The 26,346-nt window shown below is 51.7% G+C and overlaps 1 protein-coding gene across 9 annotated transcripts; it reads right to left on the minus strand.

Annotated features, from left to right (window-relative positions):
• Positions 1–4,062: 4,062 nt before the first annotated feature.
• On the minus strand, positions 4,063–26,340 carry ZDHHC19 (zDHHC palmitoyltransferase 19). 9 transcript variants are annotated; one of them, XM_060639657.3, is made up of 8 exons: positions 26,028–26,265; positions 25,549–25,670; positions 24,903–25,042; positions 23,928–24,100; positions 23,418–23,523; positions 16,889–16,974; positions 16,342–16,541; positions 4,063–14,582 (listed from the first exon to the last, which is right to left on the minus strand). In XM_060639657.3, the coding sequence occupies exons 1-8, from the start codon at positions 26,171–26,173 to the stop codon at positions 14,563–14,565; spliced, it is 993 nt and encodes a 330-aa protein (XP_060495640.1). In that variant the 5' UTR covers positions 26,174–26,265; the 3' UTR covers positions 4,063–14,562. The 9 variants fall into 9 exon arrangements, with proteins under 9 accessions (XP_060495640.1, XP_078309222.1, XP_060495637.1 ...); XM_078453096.2 differs by lacking the exon at positions 4,063–14,582 and adding an exon at positions 15,518–15,747 and having other exon boundaries at positions 25,549–25,620; positions 26,060–26,340; XM_060639654.1 differs by lacking the exon at positions 4,063–14,582 and adding an exon at positions 15,518–15,747 and having other exon boundaries at positions 25,549–25,664.
• Between the last annotated feature and the right edge of the window lie 6 nt (positions 26,341–26,346).

Raw genomic sequence — 26,346 nt, forward strand, 5'->3', positions numbered from 1 at the left:
TAGCAAATGAGGTTGCAAATATGGCCTGAGTCATAGAGAAAAGATTAAATTACACTCAGGAAATCCTGCTCACCAATGTGCTGGAGTAATGAGATTCAGAAAGATGTCTGTCAATAGCAGCAAAAAGCAAGTGTGGGTGCCTTGCAGGGAGACTGCTGCACCTCCCCGACCAGTGGGCACCTCCAGCCCGGCTCCTGATCCATCTGGAGAGGCAATGATAGCTATAGATAGGCCTGTGATTAGAGACCCTTGCAGTCCTCCTGGAAGAGGCTGCAGAACCCGAGGAGGGGTGAGGCCAACTCCAGAGATGAAAGATTCAGGAGGAGGCAGATCCATGTGATGGAGGGCTGGTGGAGGTAGAGGGCTGAGAGCTGGAGGGAGGAGAGGAACAGGCCCACCAGGGAGCTGGCCATGCCAGAGAGCAGAGGCCTGGCTGCTGGAGGAAGCTGACAAAATCAAGCACACCCTCTGGCCTGCAGAAGGTGGCATTGTTCGTGCTCCCTGAAGCACACCATGACAGAGCCGGAGCTGAGGCAGGGCCCTGGCCAGGTGCCTGCTACGTGGGCCTGTGACACTGGCCGGAAATCCCTAGTTCCAGGATGTCAGCACTGGGCTAGGGCTGGGAGGAGGGAGGGATATGAAGTAAGTGGTGACACTTACTAGACTGTACACTTTAAATATGTCCAGTTTAGTCGGCTGTGTCTCCAGAAAGCTGTTACAAATGACAAAACAGCATGGTGGTCATTTTTATTACACATGCATATTGACAGGCAGAAGAAAGACTGGAAGGCTGTTCTCCAAAATGTTAACAATGGTTACAGTTCTGGGTTGTGGGAATTAACAGGGAACTTCCATTTTCTTCTCTGTGTTTTCCTACACTTCACAAATTTTCCAACAGAGACATGTTTCAGTTTTGTGGTCAGCAGAAAAAAGTGTTTACTTCAAAATAAGAGCAATCTCTAGGTTGCAGGGATCTGGAGAAGACTGGCAGCAGGGGGGCCACAGGCTGGGTATGTGGCCGGTGCTCGGTGCCAGGAGCCAGCATAACTGAAGAAACCAGCCTCAGGGTGAAAAGCCAGCACTGGAGTGGGCTCTGGGGTCACACCTCAGCGCTGCCATTTGCTTGCTGAGTGGCCTAGAGCTAGGTGCTCGGCCATCTGGTGCCTGGGTTTCCCCAGCTGTGATATGGAGATGACTACAGAAGTTTCTGAAGGTGGCTGAGGGATTCAAGTGGCCCGTACAGGTGGCCCTAAGCAGGCTTCCCACAGCGCAGCAGAGACTGGGCGATGGCAGCTGCCATTCTCCGCCCCCCCACCCACCCTCCCCCCCCACCCCCATATTAGCCTCAAGGTATTAAAAAGAATAAAAGGGACTTAAAAGCTTTTCTTTCTTCCTTCCTTCCTTCCTTCCTTCCTTCCTTTCTCTTCCTTCCTTCCTTCCTTCCTTTCTTTTCTTTCTCTTTCTCTCTCTTTCTTTATCCCTCCCTTTCTTTCTTTTTTTCTTTTCTTTCTTTCTTCCTTTCTTTCTCCCTCCCTCTCTCATCTTTCTTTCTTTCTCTTCCTTCCTTCCCCCTTCCTTCCTTCCTCTTTCTTTCTTTCTTTCTTTCTTTCTTTCTTTCTTCTTTCCTTTTCTTTCTTCTTTCCTTTTCTTTCTTTCTTTCTTTTTCTTTCTCTCTTTCTTTCTTTCTCTCTCTTTCTCCCTCCCTCTCTCTTTTCTTCTTCTTTCTTTCTTTCTTTCTTTCTTTCTTTCTTTCTTTCTTCTTTTTCTTTCTCTTTATCTTTCTTTCCTTCTTTCTTTCTTTTCTTTCTTTCTCTCTCTTTCTCCCTCCCTCCCTCACTCTCTTTCAGATAAAAATAAAGAGAGTTGAATAATCTCTGAAACCAAAAGCTAGTTCTGGAATGGAAGGTTTTTGAGGTTTCTCTTAACTGGTACCAGAAATCTTTATCTCTCAACCAACTGTAACCACCACTGTGCCCTCCTCCCACCCACCAACAAATGTGCCGCTCTGGCTCCACTTCTCCCTCCCCTGACCCTCTCTTGTGAATAACCGGTCGCTCCTCCTGGAGCTGCACTTCCAGGACACCTTACCCTGCCCTTCTTTTATTTGTTATTTGTTATTTGTTCTCTCCCCCCAAATACCCCTGGAGTAACCTGTGTCCTCCCCGCCCTCCAGGCCCAGGCCAATCTTTGGCTTGACATCCTTTTTAGGGGTCTGGAAGCTATCCTCAACTGCTTTGGCCTGGTACACTGGGCAGTTTACCGTGCTTCCCTGAGCCTCAGTTTCCTCATCTGTCTATTGGGGCTGATTACTCCTGCGCCGCCCCCAGCTCATGGGGGAACGTGCTCTGTAATGTATGCATTAAGCTTTGCACAACACAGGTGTGCCCACAGCCTCCTAGGAAGAGGAAGCCTTCCCTGACACTCTGCCCTCCACCCGAAGGTGGTTCCAGCCCCTGGGAACAGTCATGCGTTTCCTTGAGACCACCTTTCTATGGTCAGTCAGCTTCAAGTCTTACTGAAGGCGGCTTACAGCTGACTGGTCAGTTTTCCCAAGCAAGCGCCCTCTCCTGCCTCTCAGGGGCTCCAAGGGCCTCGAGGCCAAGGCCATCTCATTCATCTTTCACCCCCTCCCCATTCCTTTTCACCCAACAGATCCGTTCCTCGCACAGCAGTAGGCTGTCATGGGTGCTCATTACCGGTTTGTTTTATTTGAACCTGAGTTTACATCTCTGGCAACTACAGCCACGACACATGGCCATTAAACTTTATGGTGACAACAGAACAAAGGCAGAGGGACAGGTCAGCAACATGTCACTCTGAGGGTGAGAGCACATCCTAGGAGTTTTTTAAGAGGCACCAGGGCAAAAGATCTGTGATGGCTGTCCAGGTAGGAAGGTCCCCGACCTGAGTCACAGTGTGTGTTGGGGGGGGGGGGGGGGGCTGTAGTAAGGACAGTGTCCGGTGTCTGGGTGGATGGGAGCGGATGCATTTGCAGAGTTTATAGCTGTCCTTTGACTCGAACTCTTCTCACCTACTATCATATCAAGCTTTAGAAGCCTGTTGGAGGCCAACTCTAGGCCAGACCAGTGGTTAAAAGGCCCTCAGGGTGTCTTACTTTGTTCCTCCTCCACATTCTGGGTTCTGGATTCTTGTGGTGCTCAGCCAGGCAGGTCTCTGCCTGCCTTTTTGTCTCTGCCTGGTTCTCCTTCTGGTCGTCTCCCCTCCCTAGTCCCCAATCAGCCTCGCTATCTGTGCTGCCACAGGCATGAGGTCAGCCAGTCTGATGCAACCGTTTCTGGTGCGGGGACAAGCCCCTGCCTGGCACAGCTCACCAACACAGGGGCGAGCTCTGAACTGTCAGCCCTGAGCTCCGCCACCCCGGCTCAGTGTCCTGTGCAGGAGCCCTCCCTCCAGGCCACGCAACCCCACTGAAGACTGGTCATGGCCATTGTTTTAACCCCTCCACTCCCTCAATGAGTGAGCTGGGGCAACTCGCCTCACCTCTCTGCACCTGTTTCTGCTTCTGGAAAGGGAGACAATGACACATACTCTCAGGACTGTTGTGAGAATTAAATGGAAAACAGCATTTCCCAAACTTTGGTCACTCAATGTCCCGTCACAGGTTTTTCCATACCTGCACATCACCTGCTTTACTTTTTTACTTCGTGTTTCTCATCAAGTCAGCTTCAAATCGTCTCACTTTGTAAAAAATATGCTTTGCTAAAGAACACAGGGCCCATGCAATAGATTAATATATGCAGCCTCTTCTGTTCCTTTTAAATGATGCATTTTAAAAACTCCTGTCGCGGAGCGCCTGGGTGGCTCAGTTGGTTAAGTGTCCGACTTCAGCTCAGGTCACGATCTCACGGTCTGTGAGTTCGAGCCCCGCGTCGGGCTCTGGGCTGATGGATCAGAGCCTGGAGCCTGCTTCCGATTCTGTGTCTCCCTCTCTCTCTGTCCCTCCCCCATTCATGCTCTGTCTCTCCCTGTCTCAAAAATAAATAAACCTTAAAAAAAAAATTTTTTTTTAAATAAATAAATAAAAATAAATAAAAACTCCTGTCTCCAAATTCTTCCCTTCTTGGTAGGCCAGGCCTCTTTTGAGCCAGCTACAGGCTTTTCCAATAGTCATCACAATAAATACTTAACTATCAAATCCAAAGTCCTCTGGGGAAGGGACATGAAAGCTGTTGTAACATGATTTGGAAGACCCTGAGGTAAGAGATGGGCAGCTTGAACCCACCCCTCCCCGGGCAGGTGTGTAGCAGCTGTGGGTGTGGGGACTTCTGCCTGGAGGAGTCACTGGCCCTCTTGGAGGACAAGGACCAAGACCGCCACTGCCCTGCCAGGAGAGAGGGACACAGAGGACAAGGAGCCCTAGGGCCCAACTGTGAACTGAGAGGCCAGCTCATCTGGGCATCCAGGCCACACTGTCAGAGCACATACCTCCTGCCAGTTGGTGCCTGAAAACCCAGGGCTGGGGACCGAAGGCAGACACCCGCAGAAGGGTGAGGACAGATATGCCCTTCATTACAGGTCAGGTCTCTACAGCTATGTGGGCAGGCACAGCCCGACTCCGTGACTCCCGAGCTCGGTGTGGCCTAGTCTCACCGGGACTTAAGAGTTTGGGGACTGGAGCTTTAGCTCTTTAAAAACAAGTCAATTAAGCGGTGCCATGGGGCTTGCATGTAACAATCTCTTAATTGTGCTCTGCGCCTTCAGCATAGAAGGTGCTTTCACACTCTCTGCTTGGTACTTCACTGCCAACCTACAAGGTAGTCAGAGCAAGTCCAGGGCTGTGGCCCCAGTTCATAGATGAAAACACTGGGGTTCAGAGAGGCTAAGACACGAGCCCCCAGGGCAGTGTGCAGTGGTAAACAGCGTGGGATATTTATCAAGCACTCATTATGTGCTGGCATGTTCCCATACCTTACCTCATGTAATACTTAAAACAGTCCTATGACGTATGGACTATTAGCCAAATAAGCAAGGTTAGGAATCCCACCCAAGATGCAGCAGATTTGAATTTGTTACGAATTACAGGCAGCCCCCAATTTCCAACTAGATTATATTCCAAGATGTGGTCTAAAGACACTTGGCCACTGAAACAGGGTTATCATGGTATTCAGGTACTCAGGCTAATCCAAGGAGGGCCAATTAACCCAGAATACTCCACATTCCTGGATATGTGCAATGAATATTCAAAAACTATTACTATAATGCCAGCAGTCAACATGAAACAGTGAAAGCATTTGATAAGACAGTACTTTTTACTTATCTCAAAGCCTGCCTAAAATCTGAGGCCCAGATAGAAGAAAGGACATAATTTACCCTGCCCTCCTATTTTAGAATTTAAAGAAGAAAAACCAGTGGTATGGGGGGCGGGGGAGCAGGCTGGGGAAAAAAGACAGTTGACCAAATAAGGTCAAATAAGGAAGTTGTGAAAGCAAGAAGCAGGTCCCTGAGGCCAGCTCAACACGAGGGGGACAGCAGGATGGCTGGGGACCTTAACTTCTCTCCTATTCAGGAGCTTGTTTTCATCACAGAAAGATGCCAGAAGGTACCAGATCCGCTGACTGCTGGGGAGTCTGGGAGACTCAGAGCCCGGAGAACAAAGAGAGGAAAAGCAATGCTGTCAATGGGATTTTCTAGGGAAGACAATTGGGTTTCCAGTGGGTCTAATCAGTAATGGATTCACCCCCTGCCACCACATACCGAATTCTGGCAGGGGGTCAGGAGTCAGGGTCTGACGGCAGCTGGAGACTCTCCACTACCCTTGGAAGAGCAGCCTGAGACTCTGGCTGCTTTTTGCTCTGATGCCGGGACAGCAGCTCACAGCTGTGTGACTGGACCCACAGTTTTACCTCTCACCTCCTCCTCCATGAGACAAAGGTGACACTCAAACCTCCCATCCAGGGCCACTGTGGAGAATGAGTGAGTCAGACAGTGTCTTGCACACTGGGGACACATAAACGATACGTTACCCCCTGGTCTGGCTGGTGCCCTCACTTCCTGACTGAAGCTTCAGGGCCATCAAGGCTGTGAAGGCGGCAGCTTTGTCATAGTCCCCTCTGTGCCAAGTTATGAGACGGCCAGAACTGAAGGGCTGGGAGGTGAGTGGAGGGTGGGGACGCTTTCATGGTTCAAACTAGGTGTGAACAGATGAGAGACATGATTCTAACTTGAGATCAGAGCCTGACAGCATAGCAGGCTGTGGGCCACTACCTCCCCTTTGTGGAACCCTCCAGGAGAGGGGCCTGCAGTGGCTACAGAGCAGAGCAGCCCCAGCCAAGCCAGCGAAAGTGCCCATAACCCCCCTGTTCTCAGGTAACATCGGCACTGGAAGGAGTCACAGATCTTTTGGTTCCATATCATCATTCCACAGATAAGGGAACAGGTCCAGAGAGGGGAAGGGCTTTTTGCAGTCACACAAACCCACAGAGGAAGTGCTGGGCCTAGAAATCAGGTGTCCAAACACCCAGGCTGACAGTCAGAATCCCCCCTCCCCCCACCTCCAGCTAGGAAGCACTTGCTCATCCACCATAAGCATCTGATGAGCTTGCTTCCAGTCTTTTAAAAATACATATATAGGGGCACATGGGTGGCTCAGTTGGTTGAGCGTCTGACTCTTGATTTGGGCTCAGGACATGATCTCATGGTTCTTGGGTTTGAGCCCCGCATCGGGCTCTGTGCTGACAGCTCAGAGCCCGGAGCCTACTTGGGATTCTGTGTCTCCCTCTCTCTCTCAAAATTAAACATTAAAAAAAAAATGTGTTTTAATGTTAAAAAATAAAAAAACAAAAACAGAAATACATATATAAGATTGAAAATTAACGATATGCCATCCATGAACACATTATTTTTTAAATCCAATTTCATTACCTCCTGGATACATTGTAGTTATTCGGTATTGGTTGAATGAATGAACTTTTAGCCCCACTATCCCAGTTCAGGCTCCTCCCTAGATGACATCACTAAGCTCTTGATTGGTTTCTCCTCTGCAAGTTCCTCCACCCGGTGCCCTCCCTCCCCATCCCTACCGGGGCTTACCATGTGGTCCCTACCACAGCAGGGACCCTGGGGACCAAGAGGGCAAATGAGGCTGCCCAGAGGTTTCCTCCCACCCTGCTCCTCGTTGGTCAAGGCCCCTCTTTTGGGACACCCTTTGGATTAGGCTTGGGAACAGGCTGGGACACCCAGACACCCTCTCCCACGGATCCAGGCCCTGGCACCCTGCTCAGCTGCTTCCTCATGCTACCCAAGCGCTCCTTTCACTCAATGGCTGGTTTTGTCTTTGCTTTCACTCCTTTCCCCACTGTGCTAGGATATGGAAGGACCCCTGAGCCTCCGGTAGGACTCCAAGGAAATCATTCAATCAGAAAATTAAGGCCAATTCAATGGGGAGAATCCTTCCACAATGTATAGAGATAGCGAATTATCATGTTGTACACTTTACGTACCTTATGATTTTATCTGTCGATTATAACCTGGTAAAGCTGGAAAAAAAGAAAAAACCTAAGGCCAGAGCCTGGGGCACTGGCAGGGCCCAGCACTGCTGAAGGCAAGGGCATGAGTTCTGCAAGAGTTCTGCAACAGGACAGAGCCTGGAAGTTTTCCTGGTAGGTGGTGAGAGGGAGAGTCATAGGGCAGGAGTTAGGAGGAGAAGCAAGTACGTCTGATCCCTGAGGTCAAGGATGAAAAGAGAGTTTTCAGGAAAGAGGGTATAATCAACAGTGCCAAAGCAGCTGAGGATGGAGGAAAGTCACATCCACTTCCTGAGCTGGATGTGCACAGACCCTCCCTGGGACCAAGTTTGGGGTCAGGATGTGCCAGGAGGCCCACTGGCTGGATCGGGTACTGAGGAGACCTCCTGGTGAAGCTGGATAGATGAGCTAGGTGGGTGTGGACCCACCCCGAAACCCCAGGGACACGTCCCGAGACCCTACTGAGCAGAAACAGGGTGGGACGGAAACTAAACAAATTGTGCCTTTAAAGTCACCTGAAATTTATGTCTCAGCAATGTTTGATTTTTGGCTTCTTTTTCCTGCAGCAGGATATTTAAAGAAAACAAATCTTTAAAAGCTTCAACTCCAAAGCAAAGAGCCCTCTGTGTGCCTACTTCTGGTCTCTGCTTTAGGAACAAACCTCCTTTACTCTTTGGTCTGAATTGTGTCCAAGGCAGAGTGAGCCTCTCGGCCAAGATGGGCGCAGCCCAAGTCTCCGCTGCAGGTTCAGAGTGAGCCTGGCCCAGCCAGACCTTGAGACCTTCCAGAGGCTTCCACTCCAGGGCACCCTGAAGCCAGGGATCCAGAGGAACTGACAAGGTGGTAGTACCAGTTGGGAGCAGAGAGGGTCACATCTCTGCCCCAAACCTAAGGCCGGCCAGCTATCCCCCTAGGGACAGATACTTGGTGGGGAAGAGAGGGAGCTGAGAAGTCACCCAAGGAAGGTGACCAGTCTTTGTCTGGGATTTAAAAAGAGGTGGCCTGGGGCGCCTGGGTGGCTCAGCTGGTTAAGCGTCCAACTTCGGCTCAGGTCACGATCTCACGGTTGGTGGGCTCGAGGCCCATGTCGGGCTCTGCGCTGACAGCTCAGAGCCTGGAGCCTGCTTCAGATTCTGTGTCTCCCTCTCTCTCTTTGCCCCTCCCCTTCTCATGCGCGCACGCTCTCTCTCTCTCTCTCTCTCTCAAAACTGAATAAACGTTAAAAAAAATTAAAACAAAAAAGAAAAGAGGTGGCCCATTCTTGGCTTTGACCATTTCCAAATGATCCAAATCCAGAGCCAGAAAAGAAGGCCCAAGAAGGGGAAATGGAGACAAAGACTTGAAACCAAGTATGGCCCTCCTACTGCTCCTTTCACAGCAACCCCACACCTACTCAGCTGTGGCCTGTGCAAAGAAGTGAATGTCAGTGTCTTCCCATGGTGCACTGCGTGACCCCACAGCGCTGAGGAAGCTCTGCACGACCTTTAGTGTCCCTTTCACAGATGTAGGAACAGTGGCTCTGAGATGATAGGGGCTTTCCCGGGCCACACGACCAGAAGCAGCAAGGGCTGCTTTCCAACACAGCTCTCCTGATGCCCAGTCTGTGCTCTCTCCACACAGTCCCACCGTCCTGGCCAGGAAAAGGGCAGATAGGGCAGTCTTTCCATTTCTGTCAGTGGCTGAGGAACAGACAGATTTGTAGTGAGCACTGGGCAAAGGACTTTTCCAGCACAGATGGCCAAGGGTCCTGCCCAGGGATTAGTACCCTTGCTTGGTGACCTAATGCATCGCCTGCTACCAGGGGACAGATGAGGTTCAGGTAAAGGACCCTAATGGGTCATTCAATAAGCCCTGACAAAGTCCTGTCCACTTCAGGGCTTGTCCCCAGACTAGGGGCCCTCCTTCCTGGTCACTGAGTCATGGACTTCCAGCAGGTCAGGGTAAGAGTAGTCCCAGGGAGCCTCCAGAAAATTCTGTCCTTGCAGACAGGGAGATGGAGGCCAAGGCCTGCCCAGGATCCCATCCACAAAAGTAACAGCAGCACCTTCCCCACAAGTCATTATGAGGATTAAATGAGATAATGCAAAGAACGCAAAGCACTCACCCCACAGTTAGCACTCAAACAGATACTATTTTTGTCGTCATTGTGATTTTGCCTACCAGACCCAAGCTACTAGGCCTCCAGGAGAAGAAAGAGTGCCTCCCGGTTTACAGTCCAGGCCTCTGACCCACCTGGTTGCTCACGGTGGCGTGATGGAAAGACTCAGAAGCAGGAGTTCTGGAACCCAGTCTCGCCTGGCCTCTACTTAGGTGTGTGACCTGGGGGAGGCCCTACTGAACCTCCCCCACTAGTGCCTTGGTTTTCTTCTCACTGAGAAGGAAACTAGATATTCAGGAGGGACCCTTCCAGCTTGGGAATCTCCAATTTCAGCAGCAAAACTGCCCTGACCAGAAAGCTGTGAAAGCGTGTGCCTGGCTGGGAGGAGGAAGCCCCGTTGGAGACAGACAAAGGCGCCCTGTGCAGGCCCTGCCTCTGGCCTGGCCCAGAGCTCTGTGGGTTTCCACACCCAAGCCCAGGGCCTTCCAAGAATCACAGTTAAAAGGTATTACTTGAAAGTTGCCAGACAGTTAACTTTGAGTTCCTGGAAGCTGTAGTCCAGGAACAGCTGGGGGTTGGGAATGGTGAAGCGAGGCTGGGTGGGGGAGGTGAGAAGTGGGGAGCAAAGACTGAGGTGAGGGAAGGACTGGCCACAGGGAGAGGGGAGAGCAGGCAGGAGCTCCGAGCACAGCTCAAACACAGGGTTCAGACGACCACAGCTTTGACCTCCTTCAGCCTAGGACACTATCCGGCCCCAAAATAGAAGCAACAGTGTGTTTTCTTAACAGGAAACTCTGTCACCATGCGGGAGGGCAGAGCCTTTGGGTGGTCATCCTGCTGTTCCCTTGAAGACTCTCAGGCCACCCCTCCATTCTCCTTTGGCCCAGAGACACTGACATTGGTTGCTTTTCTCTAAAACATGACCACAAAATCTCCCCTCTGAAGCAGCACCCTTCACCTTTGCAGCCTGGCCATTAGGGAACCCACAGCAAACCGGGCAGAGGCAGGCTGCTGTTGCCATGGTGACCAGCATCCTGAGGCCACAGGAGATCACCAAGTCTCATCTCTGGGCAACACCTCTATCACATGGAGGCCATGATCACCGCCATCAATCAAGCACCTCCAGGGTGCCAGTGCTGAGCCCAGTTCTTTGCACGCCCTGCATGATGTACCCTCGGAACAGCGCTACGAGGGGCAACAGTGTATCTCCTTTCACAACAGGGGAAGCCAGCAGTCTGGCTGCCGAGCCCAGGTCTCAACCACAACAGCAGTCTGCCCTGATCCACGGTTTCAGTTACTCACACAGGGTCATCTGTGGTCTCGAATCAGACAAGCCTCCTTCTGAGATGTCATCAAAAGGCCCACACTAGCCTAACACTGTGTCAAGGTGCTGATGCCGTTGTCCTCACTACAGCTCGACTGGTAGGCATCTAATCATCTCACATCACCACCACAATGGTGAGCACAGTCCAGCAAGAGCTTTTGAGAGAAAGACCACATTCACATAATTTTTATTATAGTGTTTTGTTATCATCGTTCCAGCTTACTTTTAGTTGTTGTTGTGAATCTTATTGTGCCTATTGTATAAATGAAACTTTATTATCGGATATATAGGGCTCAGTAGTACCCCGGTCTCAGGCATCCATTGGGGGTCTTGGAGCATACCCCCGTGGATAAGGGGAACTACTGTAACAAACTGAAATAAAATATAACTGCTGGAGCACCTGGGTGGTTCAATCGGTCGAGCGTCCGACTTCAGGTCAGGTCATGTTCTCGAAGTCCACGAGTTCGAGCCCCGCATCGGGCTCTGTGCTGACAGCTCAGAGCCTGGAGCCTGCTTTGGATTCCGTGTCTCCCTCTCTCTCTGCCCCTCCCCAACTTGCACTCTGTCTCTCTCTCTCTCAAAAATAAGTAAACATTAAAAAAATTAAAAATATATATATAACTGCCTATAGAAGTACAGTGCAATGGTGAAGGCTAAAAGGGATGTGGCTGTGCCTCTTAGAAGTGTGACCCTGGGGAAGAGGCCTGTTTGCTTAGTGCTGATTCCCTCATCTCTAAAACGTGACAACTTCAGAGGATTGTGAGGATTAAAAAAGTGCATACGAACCCCTGTCCCTGGGCAGGCCCCAGTGGTGCTCAGTGAAGGTTTCATCACCCATTACAGGGCCTGCCAAACCTTCAGCCCTGCACACTCTGCACACAGGAACTAAAGAGTAGGATGTGGGCACTGGGGGAGCATCACCTGGGTACGAGGCACTGGGCCAGGGGCCCAGGAGGGTCATTCGACCAGGGGCCTGGGCTCTGCGACACAGTAGGATTCTGGGCCCTGATCCCTCACTGCGGCAAACCTCCTCTGCCCCATCAGTCCCTACCCCACCCTCAGCCACCGGCAGTGCCCTCCTGGGTGGGGCAGGCAGGGCAGGGCAGGGCTAGGCATGATTATCACTCCCAGCTCAGGGCTGGAGACAGAGTTAAGCCAGGCCTTCTTATCGGCTCCCCAAGCACTATGCTGAAAGGCACTGCCTGGCTCTGAAGCTTGGGGGCTGGAAGGCGGGGCCCTGTAGTGGCTGCCCAAGTCCTTGCTCCTCTAGAATGGTCCCCGGAGCAAGAATGGAAGAGGCAGCCTGGCAAACAGAACTCCACCTGGCTTGGATACCGTGTCATCTTAGGCAATCCCTTCCCTCTCTAATCTCCATCTGTGAAACTGGGGGTGGAGGGGCAGCTGGAGAAGGTGACCCCTGAGTCCCTCGCAGCTTGAAAGAGTTGGGATCCTGTGACCAGCTGTGAGGTAGCCATGCTGATTGTCCTATTTACAGACAAGGCACCTGAGGCCGAGCAGAGGGAAGAGACTCATTCCCATAGCATACTAGTCGGTGGCAGAGCTGAAGGACACCCAAGCCAGTGCTCTTCCCACACCACATGCCCTGACCTTCTAGCAGGCCCATGGAGGAAAAGTCTAGAAATGACAAAAGCACAGCTACTTCTGGGCTCCCCATCCCAGGTCCAAACCCCTCCACGAGGTTCCAGGTATGGGCTGGGGACCTCAGAAGAGCTCCAGGCCCGTGGATACCTGGCAGCTCTACGGAGTGAGAGGTCACTCCTTGGCTTCTGTCCAGGGAAGGCAACGATGGCAGGGCTTTCTGGGTGTGGGGAGAGCTGGCCCCATAACTGGACTCGGATAATACCGCTGCTCTTATCAGTGGGCCAAGGGCTCCAAGGGGTATATCTGAGAATCGAGGGCAGGTTCAGCAGAAGTGGGGAGGGAGCACAGAGGCAAGGTGAGCGCAGCTCAGCTGAAGCTTTTAGTCTGGAAGGAAAGAATCTCTGAGGGTGGGTCTAAGGCTTAGGGGATGGGTGTGGGCGGAGTCACAGGAAGGGGCAAGCTAGGTCCACTTACCCTTTGAGGAGCAGAGGAACCTGATCCAAAGGGCTTTCTAAAGAAATCCTAAAAACCTCAGTTTGGGATGGATGAGAAAGACCCAAAATCTATGCCCCAGAGCAGAGGAGTCATGGCTGCCTTTGAGAACCTAAGAAAAGTTATGCCCTTGCCTAATGGGGAAACTGAGGCCCAGGCTTTTGGGGAGATGACTCACACCTAGCTTAAGACTTGGAAGGCTCTGGGGCGCCTGGGTGGCTCAGTTGGTTAAGCATCCAACTTCAGCTCAGGTCATGATCTTACAGCCTATGAATTCGGGCCCTGCATCTGGCTCTGGGCTGACAGCTCAGAGCCTGAAGCCTGCTTCAGATTCTGTGTCCTTCTCTCTCTCTGTCCCTCCCCAACTCATGCTCTGTCTCTCTCTGTCTCTCTCTAAAATAAACATTTAAAAAATTCTTATAAAGACTTGGAAAGCCCTGTTGGAGAGGGAGTGAGTCCCCTGTACAGCTGGGCGCAGTGACCCAGGAGGTTCAGTCCTAATGACCAGTTGCCAGGCTCTGAACCAGGCAGGGCAGCAGAGAAACAGGCCATGTGGCAGAGCAGGACTAGGCCTTCCAGACCCTGGGGCCTGGCTTTCTCAGGCCCCGGCAGAGCTGGGGCTCCAGGCAGGCACCACCTGGGTACTCAGCCAGTTCCCTGAATATCCAGGCCTTGGCTCAGGATTCCTGGGCTCTCTTCTTCTCTGGCTCAGGCTCAGAGGACTCCAATCTGGAGCAGGCCTGCAACTCTCCTCACTGCTGGGCAGCCAGGGCTGAGCTGTGCCCTCTGAAACCACCCAGACAGGTGATGAACACATACACCACATACACCCCTGGGGTTGGGGGCTCAAAAGGCCTCATGCCCTCTTCCCCTCCCCAGGCACCCCTGGACTACAGGCTTCCCAGACAGATATGACTGCTTCACCTTTATTTGTAAATGCTGGCCCTAAGACTTTTAAATGTGGCCACCGAAGCTATTTGCAACAAGGCCAAAACTAGGCTGCCTTTCTGTATGCCAGTGAGTACCCTGCACCCCTCCCAGAACCCAAGGTTAACTCTGAGTTAAGCAGGGGTGAGAGCTGAGAAAAGGCTTGAACACCGAGAGCGCTTGGCATGGGGAGTCCATGAGACCAGGGCAAAGGGGGCAAGAAAGAGCTGTAGTCCTTGGGGTTGAGCAAGACTGTTCAGGGGCCCAGAGAGCCAGAGCCAGAGCCAGAGCCAAGGGTAAAGCTGGGGCTGGACAGGGAAGGGCCCAAAGCCGCCATGGACATTCCAGGGAGGAGGAAGAAGGAAGGGCAGCAGCGAGAGGCACTCAGCATATAGAGAACTGAAGTTATGTCCTGCATTGTGGGTCACCCACCTCTCCAGGCTGGGCTGGCACCCCCAAAGGATGAGCTCCTGCCACCCCCACAATACACATACAGGCACACAAACCTCCATGGGACCCTGAGGTGTTCACCTGGTCCTCTGCTGACATGCCTTCCTCTCACCTTCACCACATCCTGAGCTCGCCTGGCAACGAGGGTGGCAGGAAGCAGCGTGGTTAGTGCCCATCATCACCTCCTAATGTAGCAGTTCTGAACCTTCAGGGTGGCAGGAGCACATGGGGCACTTGACAAAAATTCAGATTCAGATTCCTGCCCTCCCTTCTCCTCAAGATTCTGAATCAGTGGTCTGAGGACCCAGGTAATTCTGAGAGGGTGGTCCTTGGAGAAATGCTGGGTGGTCTGCTAGGTGTTCGGTGGAGAAAACAACCATAAATATAACTGCTGCATTCATCGTGTGCCTACTGTGCACCTGACGTTTGGCATGAACCACCTTATTCTGTCCTTTGACACCCTTCCGGGAAAGGTGCCATCATTTCTATTCCCAAGGTCACACACTGCCCACTAGAGAAACCGCAATTTGAGGTAGTTCCCTCTCTCCCCACCCCCTTCCCGTCCCCCAGGGGCCTGCAGACTCACAGGGTCTGGGACCCACCCCAGGGACAGGACCAGAACCAGCATGTGACTCCCCAACAGGAAGGAGTGACCAAGGTGACACCAGTTAGTAAGAAAGATGTAGAATTGTACTGTAATGGAGAATACCCCCACCCCTCCACTTCCCAGGGATGAGGCCGCAAAAGGGCCCACTCCCAGCCTGAGGGCCGCCAAGTCACCAGGGAGGCTCCAGAGTGGCAAGGCTGGACCTGGCTGGCTTGGCCAATTCCCAGGCGGCGGGCGCCCCCTGCAGCCAGACAGGGGAGTGGCAGGCAGAGGCCTGGACGTTCCCAGGGCTGACCTCCCTGGGACAGCTAGGTTTTCTCTGGCGGCTAGGTTTTCTCTGACATCGTCTCCGGGCCTCACTGTGGTCCTTATGGTTGCCCCATTTTAAGGATGAGAGAAGTGTTGAGTGTCTTGCCCAAAATCGCAGAGCCAGCCAATATGGGACCCTGGCTCCTCCCTCCCGGAGTCTTTGTCCCAGCCCCCCAGAGCCCCCCTCACCTCCAAGCTCCCTCACCCATAGGACAGACAGGACCTTGTAGGAGGCAGGCAGTGGGTATTTAATAGGCTTTGGTGGAGGATCTTGACACTCCCACCAGGGAAGTGGGCAAGGGTGGGGCACAGACAGGCCTCCACACAGGGCTCAGGAGATGAGGTTCAGATGCAGGGGCTCCTGGCATCGCCGGGTGTGAAGGGGCGAGAGGTGGGCAGAGCCTCGTCTGGGGCACTCCTGCAGCAGGGGAAAAAACACTGGGCCTGCGTGGAGCTAAACACAGAGTGGAGGGATGGGGGCTCTCCCCAAGCCCCTGCCCCACAGCTCATGACCCTCCAGTCGGGGAGCAAGAAACTGTCCAAGCCACCAGCCCCACAGAGAGAGCAAAGGGAGTGGGCTGGTCCCACAGAATGTCACTGCAGGGGCCCTGGGGGAGGAGGAGGCTGTGGATTACACACCCCCACTTCATTCCTAATGGTCCACTTCCAGGCATTTCATATGTTGGGCTTCAGAGTAAAAGTTGCCTTTAAATAAAGGGCTCCAATCTCAGAATTATGAACCACTGGCCTAGTCTCAGTCACTAATAGCTGAGGAAACAGACACCCAGAAAGGGTAAGTGGCCTCAGGCCAACCAGCAAGTGGTCTTTTCTCTTTATGTCTCCAGGGACCCCTGCTGTATTCTGAGGACTGTGACTTTACTTCCAGCACTCCTCAGGTCTATGATCCCCCTCCCTCAAGCTCTGAGTGCTCCAGTCTCAGGGTCAGCCAAACATGGGGTGAGGGGGTTCCCCCCAACACTTGTAATATCCACAGAATCCCTCTCCCAACACACACAAGTACTCTCTCTCTCTCTCTCTCTCTTCTTACCTCCTGGAAAACTAGAGCCTCTCCCTGAGGGACCCTTCCCTGGTTTGTGGAGACTCAGAGGTTGGGGCTGGGGGCCAGAGCCAGGGTCTGAGAGGGCTGGGGGACTGAGCACCGAGGGGCACACTGGGAAGTGCAGGTTCTGGATGGGCACCCAGTCAGACCCCGCCACTCTCTGCAGCCAGACAGCTTCAGCCATGTACCTGGGGAGCAATAAGCCAGATGGAAGGGGTCATGGCCCTCCTGCCCTGCTCCCCCTCAGCTTGGGGAGCACACAGCCCAAGGCTTGGCCCTGCAGAGAGCTGCGGCCAGTCTCATTCAGGCTCTAGTGCCCCTCTACCACATTCTTAGGGTAAGAATCCACAAAGGCAAGGAAGTGAGGGTTCCAGAGGCTCTCACAATGCCCTGAAGGAAACCCCGAAAGAAGAACAGTGAGTATAAAGGCCTGGGAGCTGGGGCTAAGAGGTCAGGGGCGACGACCCGGCTTTATCCCAACTCCCCCTCCCCCCCACCACACCCCATCACTGGGTCCTCTGATCTGCAAACTCACTTGGGTCCCAGCGGTGCACAAATTGTTAAATACCAGTTGCTGGCACAGCCGTGGTCGAAGGGGTTGTATCCCTGCAGGTATCGGCACTGGAGGGAGGTGAGGGCCAAAAGAGGAACTCAGGTTCAGCATGACCGGGCAGCCTACCCTCTGATGGTCCTCCCTGAACCATCAGCTCAACACAGGCCCATGGCAAGACTCCAAGGGCAGAGAAGCAGGGCCAGTGAGCCAAGGCCTCCCCTGACTCACCTCTGAGTAGCTCTCTCCAGGCAACCCCTGGCCCTGCCCCCACCTCTCCTGCCTTCTCAGGGATCCTCCCCCATCACCCGTACTCTCTTTTGCAGCATCCTCTCCTTCTCTGTTTCTTTTGGCCACACCACATCCTCCTGCTATCTCCTTCTAGATACACTTTCAGATCTTTTTGTGGCTAAACTGGTCCAAATACAGTTCCATACCCCTCCCCCAATTTCCCTACCTTCCCAGTTCTCATTTTTTCCAAACTTGTGCTTTCACTGAATTTCACTATCTAGAAGGCCAATTGCATGGGGCCCAACCATATTTCCCTAGCAAAATAACTTGGCCCTGGAAATCTGGACTGAAGTTCCTGAACACCCATGCAGTGAAGGTCAAGCCCAAAGGTGAAGTCCTCCCGTGAATACTCTTAACCAAGTTCTTCCCCTCCCCTCCCTCCCATCAGCCCCGCCCTCCTCCCCTTCCCCAGCACGAGCAGATTCTCACCCTGACGTCAAGAGCCTTAGCTACAAAATGTCTGTAATGATCAAAAGTGGCCCAAGGGCACCTCTGCCCACCACGGGGAGCTCCCCTGTGTCCCATGCCCCTGTCACAAAGATTTTGACCTTCAACACTATTCTCCATCACAAGGTCTCAGGACTCCATGCAGGGCAGCTGACACCTAGGGGAGAAAAAGTCAAGACGGCTCCACAATGTCCCATTGTTGACAAAAAGTGACATCGACCATCAAGACACTTTGAGTTCTAACGTTTAAAGCATTAAGGGAAACTGCCATTCTATTTGAAATTTTAATTAAATGGTTAGAAGAGTTTGATTATATTTACAATTAGAATTTTAAATTTAGAGAAATAAATTTTGATTGATTAGATGTATATGAAGTATACAAAAACAACTGTCCAACACTTAAAGGCATGATAATTGTCTGATGAACTCATTAGAACTCACTAGTAAACGACAGCACCTTCCTCTCCCCACATGAGAGCTTCTCGGATGTGAATGGAATCCAACAGCTCCAATTCCGTGTCTCAAATGCTCCCACACTCCACGGGACAAAAATCAAAGCGGGCATCTTCTCTTCCCAACTCCTCCTTCCCAGGCTCTCTGCTGCCTCTGCTCTCTGCCCTTTTTCCCCAGGGATCAGGGCATCAGGCATTTTTCTCTCTCTTTCTCTCCCTCCTTCTCTCCCCAGGCATTATCAATTCCTTTGTGTAAAGACTCACTCATTCGCTCGGAAATATCTGGGGGCCTCAACAATGTCCTAGGCACAGCACTGGGGGCTGAGGACACAACCACCACCACCAAAGCCTGCCTTAACTTTCAGGCAGCTGGGGAGTGGGCAGGGCAGTGCACAGAAGAGCAGGCAGCCGGGGCCAAGACTCCAAGGTGCAGCAGCCCTGGAAAGCAGACAGTGGGGCCCTGAGTGGCCACGGCAGGGGCATTCAGCTTCCCTGATACTGTGTGCAGCCTGGAAAAATTAAGTCTTAGTGCTGCCTACTGGCCCCTTGGAGAGCACAGCGCCAATGTGACAGTGAGGAGAGGCCGGGCTGGAAGCTGGCTGAGGAAGGCAAAGAATGATACCGGCAAGCATAGCCAGCTCGTTCAAGAAATATGGCCCTGCTGGAGGGGAGAAGGCAACAGGTGGAGAAGAGGCTTGTGTTGTTAGGAGTGTTCTCTTTGTTCCTAAGATGGGAGAGACGCGAACACGTGTAAATGATGATGGGAAGGAACGGTAATAAGAGCAACAACAATATATAGGGCTTCTGCTCATACTGGCTGCTGCTCTCCATGTCTTCCACATATTAAGCCGTGCGGCCCCGTTTCACAGATGGGGAAACCAAAGCACCAGGTAGCTAAGTAACAAATCCAGTATTTCCCTGCTGATATGAAGCTGCGGTTGGAATTTATGTAGACTGGCTCCAGTGCCCTTGGTATCAACCACTGGGGTAAGTGGCCCCAAAAGACGTGGTTCGGGGATGGAGGTAGGAAGGGAATGAAGTTGAAGTGTGTAAAGAATGACTGAAATGGGGGGCGTCTGGGTGGCTCAGTTGGTTAAGTGTCCAACTTCGGCTCAGGTCATGATCTCATGGTTTGTGGGTTCCAGACCCACATCGGGCTCTGTGCTGACAGCTCGGAGCCTGGAGCCTGCCCTGGATTCTGTGTCTCCCTCTATCTCTGACCCTCCCCCACTCACGCTCTGTCTCCATCTCTAACAAATAAACATTAAAAAAGAAAAAAAAAGAATGCCTGAAACAGGTTCTGCTGGTGAGGGGACAGAGCCCTGAAAGAATGAGTCACACTCATCACAGAGTGCAGCAAATCACAGAGTGCAAACCCCATTTAGATTTCTGAAGACTGGAGATCACAGACTGGGAGAGCCCCATTCTGAGCAGTGGAGCAAGGGCAGGCCAAGGGCCTGACGTGGGGCTAGAAGAACCATGGGATGTGGGAAGGGGAATGCTACCCAAGGGAGGCTGAAATGATGGACTGAGGCTGGAGACAGAAGACACGCAGACCACAGAAGGTAATGAGTAAGGGATAATGGGTACTGAGCAAGAGGAGCTACCGGTGGGCTCGAGTGGTTGAGTAGTGACTGTAAGGACAGCAAGTGGTGGGCAAATAGGGTTCCTCTGTCCTGTCAGTTGTCTCAGTATCTCCAGCTCTCCCTCATCAATGTAGGCAACTACAATCTTCCTAAAACAACCTTCAGTTAGGGTGCCTGGCTGGCTCAGTCTGGGTAGAGCATGTGGCTTTTGATTTCAGCAGCTCCTAATCTCAGGGTATTGAGTGCAAGCCCCACATTGGTCATAGAGCTGACTTAAAAATAATAATAACAACAATCTTTAGCCAAGTCATCGTCCTGCTAAAGGAATCCCACGGCAAGGATGTTCACTTTAATCACTTCTACTCAACATTGCACTGGAGATCCAAGACAGTCAGTACAGTAAGAAAAGAAAAAGAAATAAAGCCATACATGTTAGGAAGGAAGAAATGAAACTGTCCTTATTCCCAGATGACATGATTTTCTATGTAGAATCAACAAAAAAAACTATTAGAATAAGTGAGTCTAGCAAAATTGCAAGATTCAAGACCGATAAGCAAAAAATCCATTGTATTTCCTTATAATAATAATCGAACAGAAATGAAATTTAAAAACACATTTATGGGGAGTCTGGGTGGCTGAGTCACTTGAACATCTGACTCTTGATTTCAGCTCAGGTTATGATCCCAGGGTTGTGGGATTGAGCCCTGCATCAGGATCCATGCTGAGCAGGGAGCCTCCTTAAGACTCTGTCTGTCTGTCTGTCTCTCTCTCTCTCTTTCTCTCCCCCTCTGCCATTCTCTCCCTCTTTAAAAATAAAAAAAATAAAGGAAGCAAAAATAAAATAAAAACAGGGAGGGGGACAAAACACAAGAGACTCTTAAATATAGAGAACAAACAGAGGGCTACTGGAGGGGTTGTGGGAGGGGGATGGGCTAAATGGGTAAGGGGCATTAAGGAATCTGCTCCTGAAATTATTGTTGCACTATATGCCAACTAACTTGGACGTAAATTCAAAAATAAACTATTTAATTAATTTAAAAAATATTTAAAAATTAAAAAATAAAATAAATAAAAGTAGCACATTTATAATAACACGAAAAGCAAAATACTTAGAAAAGATCAGGGAGCCTGGGTGGCTCAGTCAGTTAAGTGGCTGACTTCAGCTCAGGTCATGATCTCACAGTCATGAGTTCAAGCCCCGCGTCGGGCTCTGTGCTGACAGCTCAGAGCCTGGAGACTGCTTCGGATTCTATGTCTCCCTCTCTCTCTGTCCCTCCCTGCTTGCCCTCTGTCTCTCTCTCAAAAATAAATAGACATTAAAAAAAAATACTTAGAAAAGATTTAACACAATGTAGGCAAGATCTATATACTGAAAACTACAAAACACTAATGAAAGAAATTGAAGAAGTACATGGAAAGAGGTTTGTGGCTTCAAAAGCTCAATATTGGTAAAACATCAATTTTCCAAATTGACCTATAGGTTCAATGTAATCCACATAAAAATCTCAGCAAACGTTTTTGTGGAAATTAAGCTGATTCTAAAAGTTATGTGGAAAATCAAAGGAACTAGGATAACCAAAAAAACTCCCCAAAAGAACAAAGTTGGAGAACTTACATTGTGCAATTTCAAGATGTAATGTAAACCTACTAATCCAGACAGTGTGGTATTGGCAAAAGAACAGAGTCCAGAAATACACCCACAACTACATAGTTAACTGATTCTTGACACATGTGCAAAGGTAACTCAATGCAAGAGGACAGTCTTTTCAACAAATGGTGCTGGAACAGCCCATTCGCAAAAATAATACATCTTGACCCTACCTTGCATCATATACAAAATTTAATGCAAAATGAGTCATAGTCCTAAATATAAAATCCAAAACTTATAAAACTTCCAGAAGAAAATATAAGAAAATCTTTGTGACCTTGAGTTAGGCAAAATTTTCTTAATTACAACACCAAAAACACGGTCTATAAAAGGGAAAAACCAATAGTGTACCTCAGCAGAATTTAAAACTTCTGATCTTTGGAAGGCACTGTTAAAAAAAATTGAGATGACATACAGACTGGGAGAAAATATTTACAAAACACATATCTGAATCCAGAGTACATAAAGAAGTCTTAGGACTCAATAATTTCACAAAGAAAAAAATGGGGGGGGGGGGGCGGCGCCTGGGTGGCTCAGTTGGTTAAGCATCGGACTTCAACTCAGGTCATGATCTCACTGTTCGTGGGTTCAAGCCCTGCATCGGGCTCTGTGCTGACAGCTCAGAGCCTGCAGCCTGTTTCAGATCCTGTGTCTCCTTTGCTCTCTGCCCCTCCCCCACTTGCACTCTGTGTCTCTCTCTCTCTCTCTGTCTCAAAAATAAATAAACATTAAAAAATATTAAAAACGAAAAAACTGACAATACCAAATGTTAGTGAAGATGTAGAGCAACTGAAATTCTCACACATTGACTGTGGAAATGCACAGTGGGAATGCAGCCATTTGGGGAAACAATTTGACGGCCTCATAAAGTTAAATGTACAGTTACCATATGACCCAGCAATACCACGCCTAAGCATTTACCCAAAAAGAAATGAAAATGTATGTTCACGTGCCTGTACACCAATGTTTATAATCGCCGAAAACCGGAAACAACCCGGATACGCTTCCATCAGCAAATGGATAAACAAGTGGTGGTATATCCACAAGTTGCAATACTGCGTGGCAATAAAAAGGAAGAAACTACTGATATGGGCAGCAACACAGATGCATTTCAAATGCAGTATGCTAAGTGGAAGAAGCCAGACTCAAAAGGCTATGATTCCATTTATATGAGCCACTGGAAGAGGGAAAACTATAGGGATAGAAAGCAGAACAGTGGCTGCGAGAGGCTGTGGACAGGGAAACTGGCTACAGAAGGCCGTGAGGGAGTTTTCTGTGGGGTGATGGAGCTGTTGTAACTCTTGATTATGGTGGTGGTTACAGGACAGGACTGCACGTCAAAACTCATATAACTGTGCACCGAAACAAGGTGAAGTCTAACGTTAAAAAAAAAAAAAAAAAAATCCTATCGTGGCTGCCAGGTTTCCACTGGACCAAGACCAAATTCTCTACCTGACTTTCTGAGCCCTTTCATTCCGGCCAATCCCGAGCAGTCCACTTGATTTCCCATGCCATCTTCTGCTCCAATTACCACCGTTTCCTCACCATCCTACCCACATTCCACAGACTGGCAGGCTTCCCTGCCTTTCTGCAGGCTGCGCCCCTCACATTTGCTCTCTCCGTTTTCTGATGGTCCCAAACCACTAAGCGGCACGCCCCACGCCACACAGCGGTCCTCCCAGAACTCAAGTTCCTCTCTGAGTCTGCGCTACTCAAAGTGGGAGAGGCCCTTTCTCGTAGCGTTCACCGGCGTCCGGCGGGTGTTATTCTGATTTCAGTTACCCTATCAACACAAGCGCAGGATGAAGCCTTACTCATCTCTCCGCCCAACGCTCAAAATTAAGCACACATGGCCTAGCACACAGTAGGCCCTCGATGCAATGCACCCAGGAAGGAGAGTGACCACCGAACTCTAGGAGCAGGTGGATTTGAGGTGCGTCTAGGTCCAGAAGGGCTAATGAGGCGCCTTCGAGGCGGGTCAGGCCGTCAGGCACCAGGGCGGTGCACAAAGCGGAAAGGGCAGAGGTCCCGGAGGCGCAAGGTGACCACCCACAGCCCGGTATCCCCGCGTCCCGCTCGGCCTCGCGTACCTTACCCTCGCAGGAGCGCTGGGCCGCGCTCACAGACATGGCCTGGATCAGCAGCAGCAGGAAGAGTGGCACCAGGAAGCCGGCGGCGGGTACGCTCACCAGGATGCTGCGCACCAGCTAAGGAGCAGAGCCTCGGGACCCTCCTCCCTGGCCCCGCCCCTCGTCCGACTCCGCCCCAACAGCCCCGCCCCCAACCGGGACCTTCCATCCGCTCCCCGCGCTCCGCCCAGTACACCTCACCCCACTACCGTCCCCAGGCCCCGTGCCACCTTTAGCATTCCCCATCATGACCCTGGTAGATTCTCAACTCTTCCCCGTCCCTTCTAGCCCCGCCCATCTCCCTGGTCCTGCCCACCCCCACCTAGTCCCTGGGGGTTCTCCCCGTACACCATTGGGGGGCGGAAGGAGGACGACCCCGCCTCCCCCCCCACCCCACCCCCGCTAATCCTGCCCCTCATCCCCACCCCGCGCTCTCCCCAGTGCTCCCTACGTGGGTCCCACGGCGGATACGCCATGGCCTTGTCCATGGAGAAGGGCAGGTGGATTGTGCGCACCAGGAAGATCAGGCAGGTCACCAGCAGGGCACCCGAGTAGAGGCACAAGGACAGGACGAGCAGCATGAAGAAGCGGAAGTTGCGGTGACCGATGCAGTTATTAACCCATTTGCAGTGGTGGTCAAAGTCCTGGGCAAGAGGGAGGGGGCAGGCTTGGAGCACCCCTAATCAGAGGTTTTACCCCCTTTCCCAAAGGCCGCCTACCCTTGGCCCCTCAAACTGGCTCCCATCCCTAGGGAGAAACCCAGCCACAAAGTCCTTAATGCTGGCATTTCTATGGCTAGAGCACTGTTAAGTCTCCATGGCTCACAAGGTCATATATCAAGAGGCCTTTAGAGACAAGGCCTTCCTGGTCTTCTGTGGGACACATCCTGGTTTAACTTTGGGCAGGACACAGAATATTTCTGGGACTCTGTTTTCTCATCCATTGAATAAGGATAATAATACCCTTACTCAGGCGGCCTCCCCGGATTGTAAGGACCAGATAAGACAGCACATTTGTAAACCTGTGTAGCCTGTGCACATGAGACAGCTCAGCACTTGGACCCCAGGAGACCCTCTGACCTGGACATGCAAAGAAGACAGGCGAAGCTTCCCTGGCCAGGCCTACAGCCAGCCTGAGGGCCTTGGGCACCTAGTGTCAGCAAGCCTGGGGGAAGACACGAGTGTCTTTCTCCCCCTGGCCTGACCAGGTCCAGCATAGGTGTGGATGCCTCTGCGTGTCAGCACCTGCACAGGCAAGGGCCAACCTCCCAGGACAGGTGACAGGTAGTGACCTGCATGAGTGACCAAGAGTGGCTGGGAGTTACTGCCACCCTTGGCCTTTAGCGATCCCGGAAGTGGTTTCACACCTGCTACAGGAGCTGGTGTGGGTGGGCCTCCTGGGCAGGGGCAGGGTGGGGGCAGGTGGGCAGTCAAGAAGGGCACTCACTTCCACACAGATGTTGCACCAGGGACAGTGGTAGGTCCGGGGTGGGCGGTGGAAGCAGCACTTTTGGCACCATTGCAGACGGAAGGCCCTCTGGTTCACCCACACCACATGCACCATCATGGGGCCCTGTTCATTGGAGCCTGTCACAGGAAGAGGATTGGGCAGCAGTAAGAGGGCCTTCCATCAGTCTGCTGCTCTGGGGGTAGGGAGGCCAGCTCCCTATCATTACTGGGCTCCAGGAAGTGTGGGGAAGAGTTGGGCAGGGGCATCCCTAGTCCCCACTGAGCAATCTGCCCAAGCACAGAGAGACTGGCATTCAAAGGGAAGGTAAGTTTCCAGCCAGAAGTGTTCTGTGAGGACTCAGCCCTTTGAAACTGTGACTGATGCTTTAAGGAGTTTGTGCAGTGGGAAGGATGAAGGGAGAACTGAGTGGTTTCAAAGGGCTGGCTTCTCCCCCCACCCAAAGCAACTGGAAAACTCCAGAAATCTGGTTTTCCACATCTCCATGGCTTAGATGATGAAGTGCCAGAGGCAGGGCCTAGGAAAATGAGGATGTGCATTGAAAGGGTCCTGAGGCCTGAGGAGGGGAGATGGAAGGAGCCCTTCAGGAGAGGTTACATCCTTCTCCCAGGGACCAATGCCTCACCTTGATGCAAGATGCCCGGGTCTGAAAAATTGAGTGAAACGAGACTGAAGAAGGTGAGGACACAGAGGAGGCCTGTGACAAGAGGAAAAGCCCACTCCCCATTCTGGGCCAGCCACCTGCAACTGAGACCAGAGCAGGGCTCAGCCCTGATCTGGGGTAGGGGTGGGGAGGTGAAGTTCTCCCTGAACCTGGTCCACTTGGTCAGAACCCACATACCTTGAAGTCTGCTCTAAATATCCAGGCTGGTGACAGATCCATAGAGACTCCACCAAATGTCACCCAGTGTTACGGGCCACCTGCAGCTCCCAGAGGCACCAAGCACTATATACCCGTGCCTTTGCACATTCGATTCCCTCTGCCTAGAGTACCCTCCCTTCTCTTGCCCCTCTTCCACACTTCCCCTTCCTCTGCACTGTCATTGTCTGTCTTCCTTTCTGTCTCTGTAGGAAACCTGTAGCTTGTGTGGGAGGGAGACTCACGGGAACGCAAAGAAAAGGCCACTGAAAACTACCAGCAGCACCACATTGAAGGCAGCAAACAGGCTTGGGAGGATCCAGGGAAGCGGGGCCTGAGGCAGGGGATGGGGCTCCTTCATGAGGGGCATGGCGTCCTTCAAGACTGGCATGGCTGGACCTCCTGCACCCCCAGGGGAGATCAGAATCACCAGGCTCCCTCGCCCCAGCTGGCTCCAGGAGCCCCATGGCCACAGCAGCCTCGGAAGCCACAGCCCAGGGTGGAAGGAAAGAAGCTCCAATGTGACATCATAGAGGTTGAGGAGAATGGAGGCTAGGGGCTCTT

This window comes from Panthera onca, chromosome C2 (assembly GCF_046562875.1).
Source record: "Panthera onca isolate mPanOnc1 chromosome C2, mPanOnc1 haplotype 2, whole genome shotgun sequence".
Classification (NCBI taxonomy): Eukaryota; Metazoa; Chordata; class Mammalia; order Carnivora; family Felidae; genus Panthera; species Panthera onca.

Excerpts from the sequence above, each read along its gene's own strand:
- ZDHHC19 (XM_060639653.1), bottom strand. The coding sequence starts at position 26,173 with ATGCCAGTCTTGAAGGACGCCATGCCCCTCATGAAGGAGCCCCATCCC. Across the intron at positions 23,524-23,927 it reads TCCATGGACAAGGCCATGGC|CATCCTGGTGAGCGTACCCG; the intron begins GTATCCGCCGTG and ends GCTGGTGCGCAG. Across the intron at positions 16,975-23,417 it reads AGCGCTCCTGCGAGGGTAAG|TGCCGATACCTGCAGGGATA; the intron begins GTACGCGAGGCC and ends ACCTCCCTCCAG.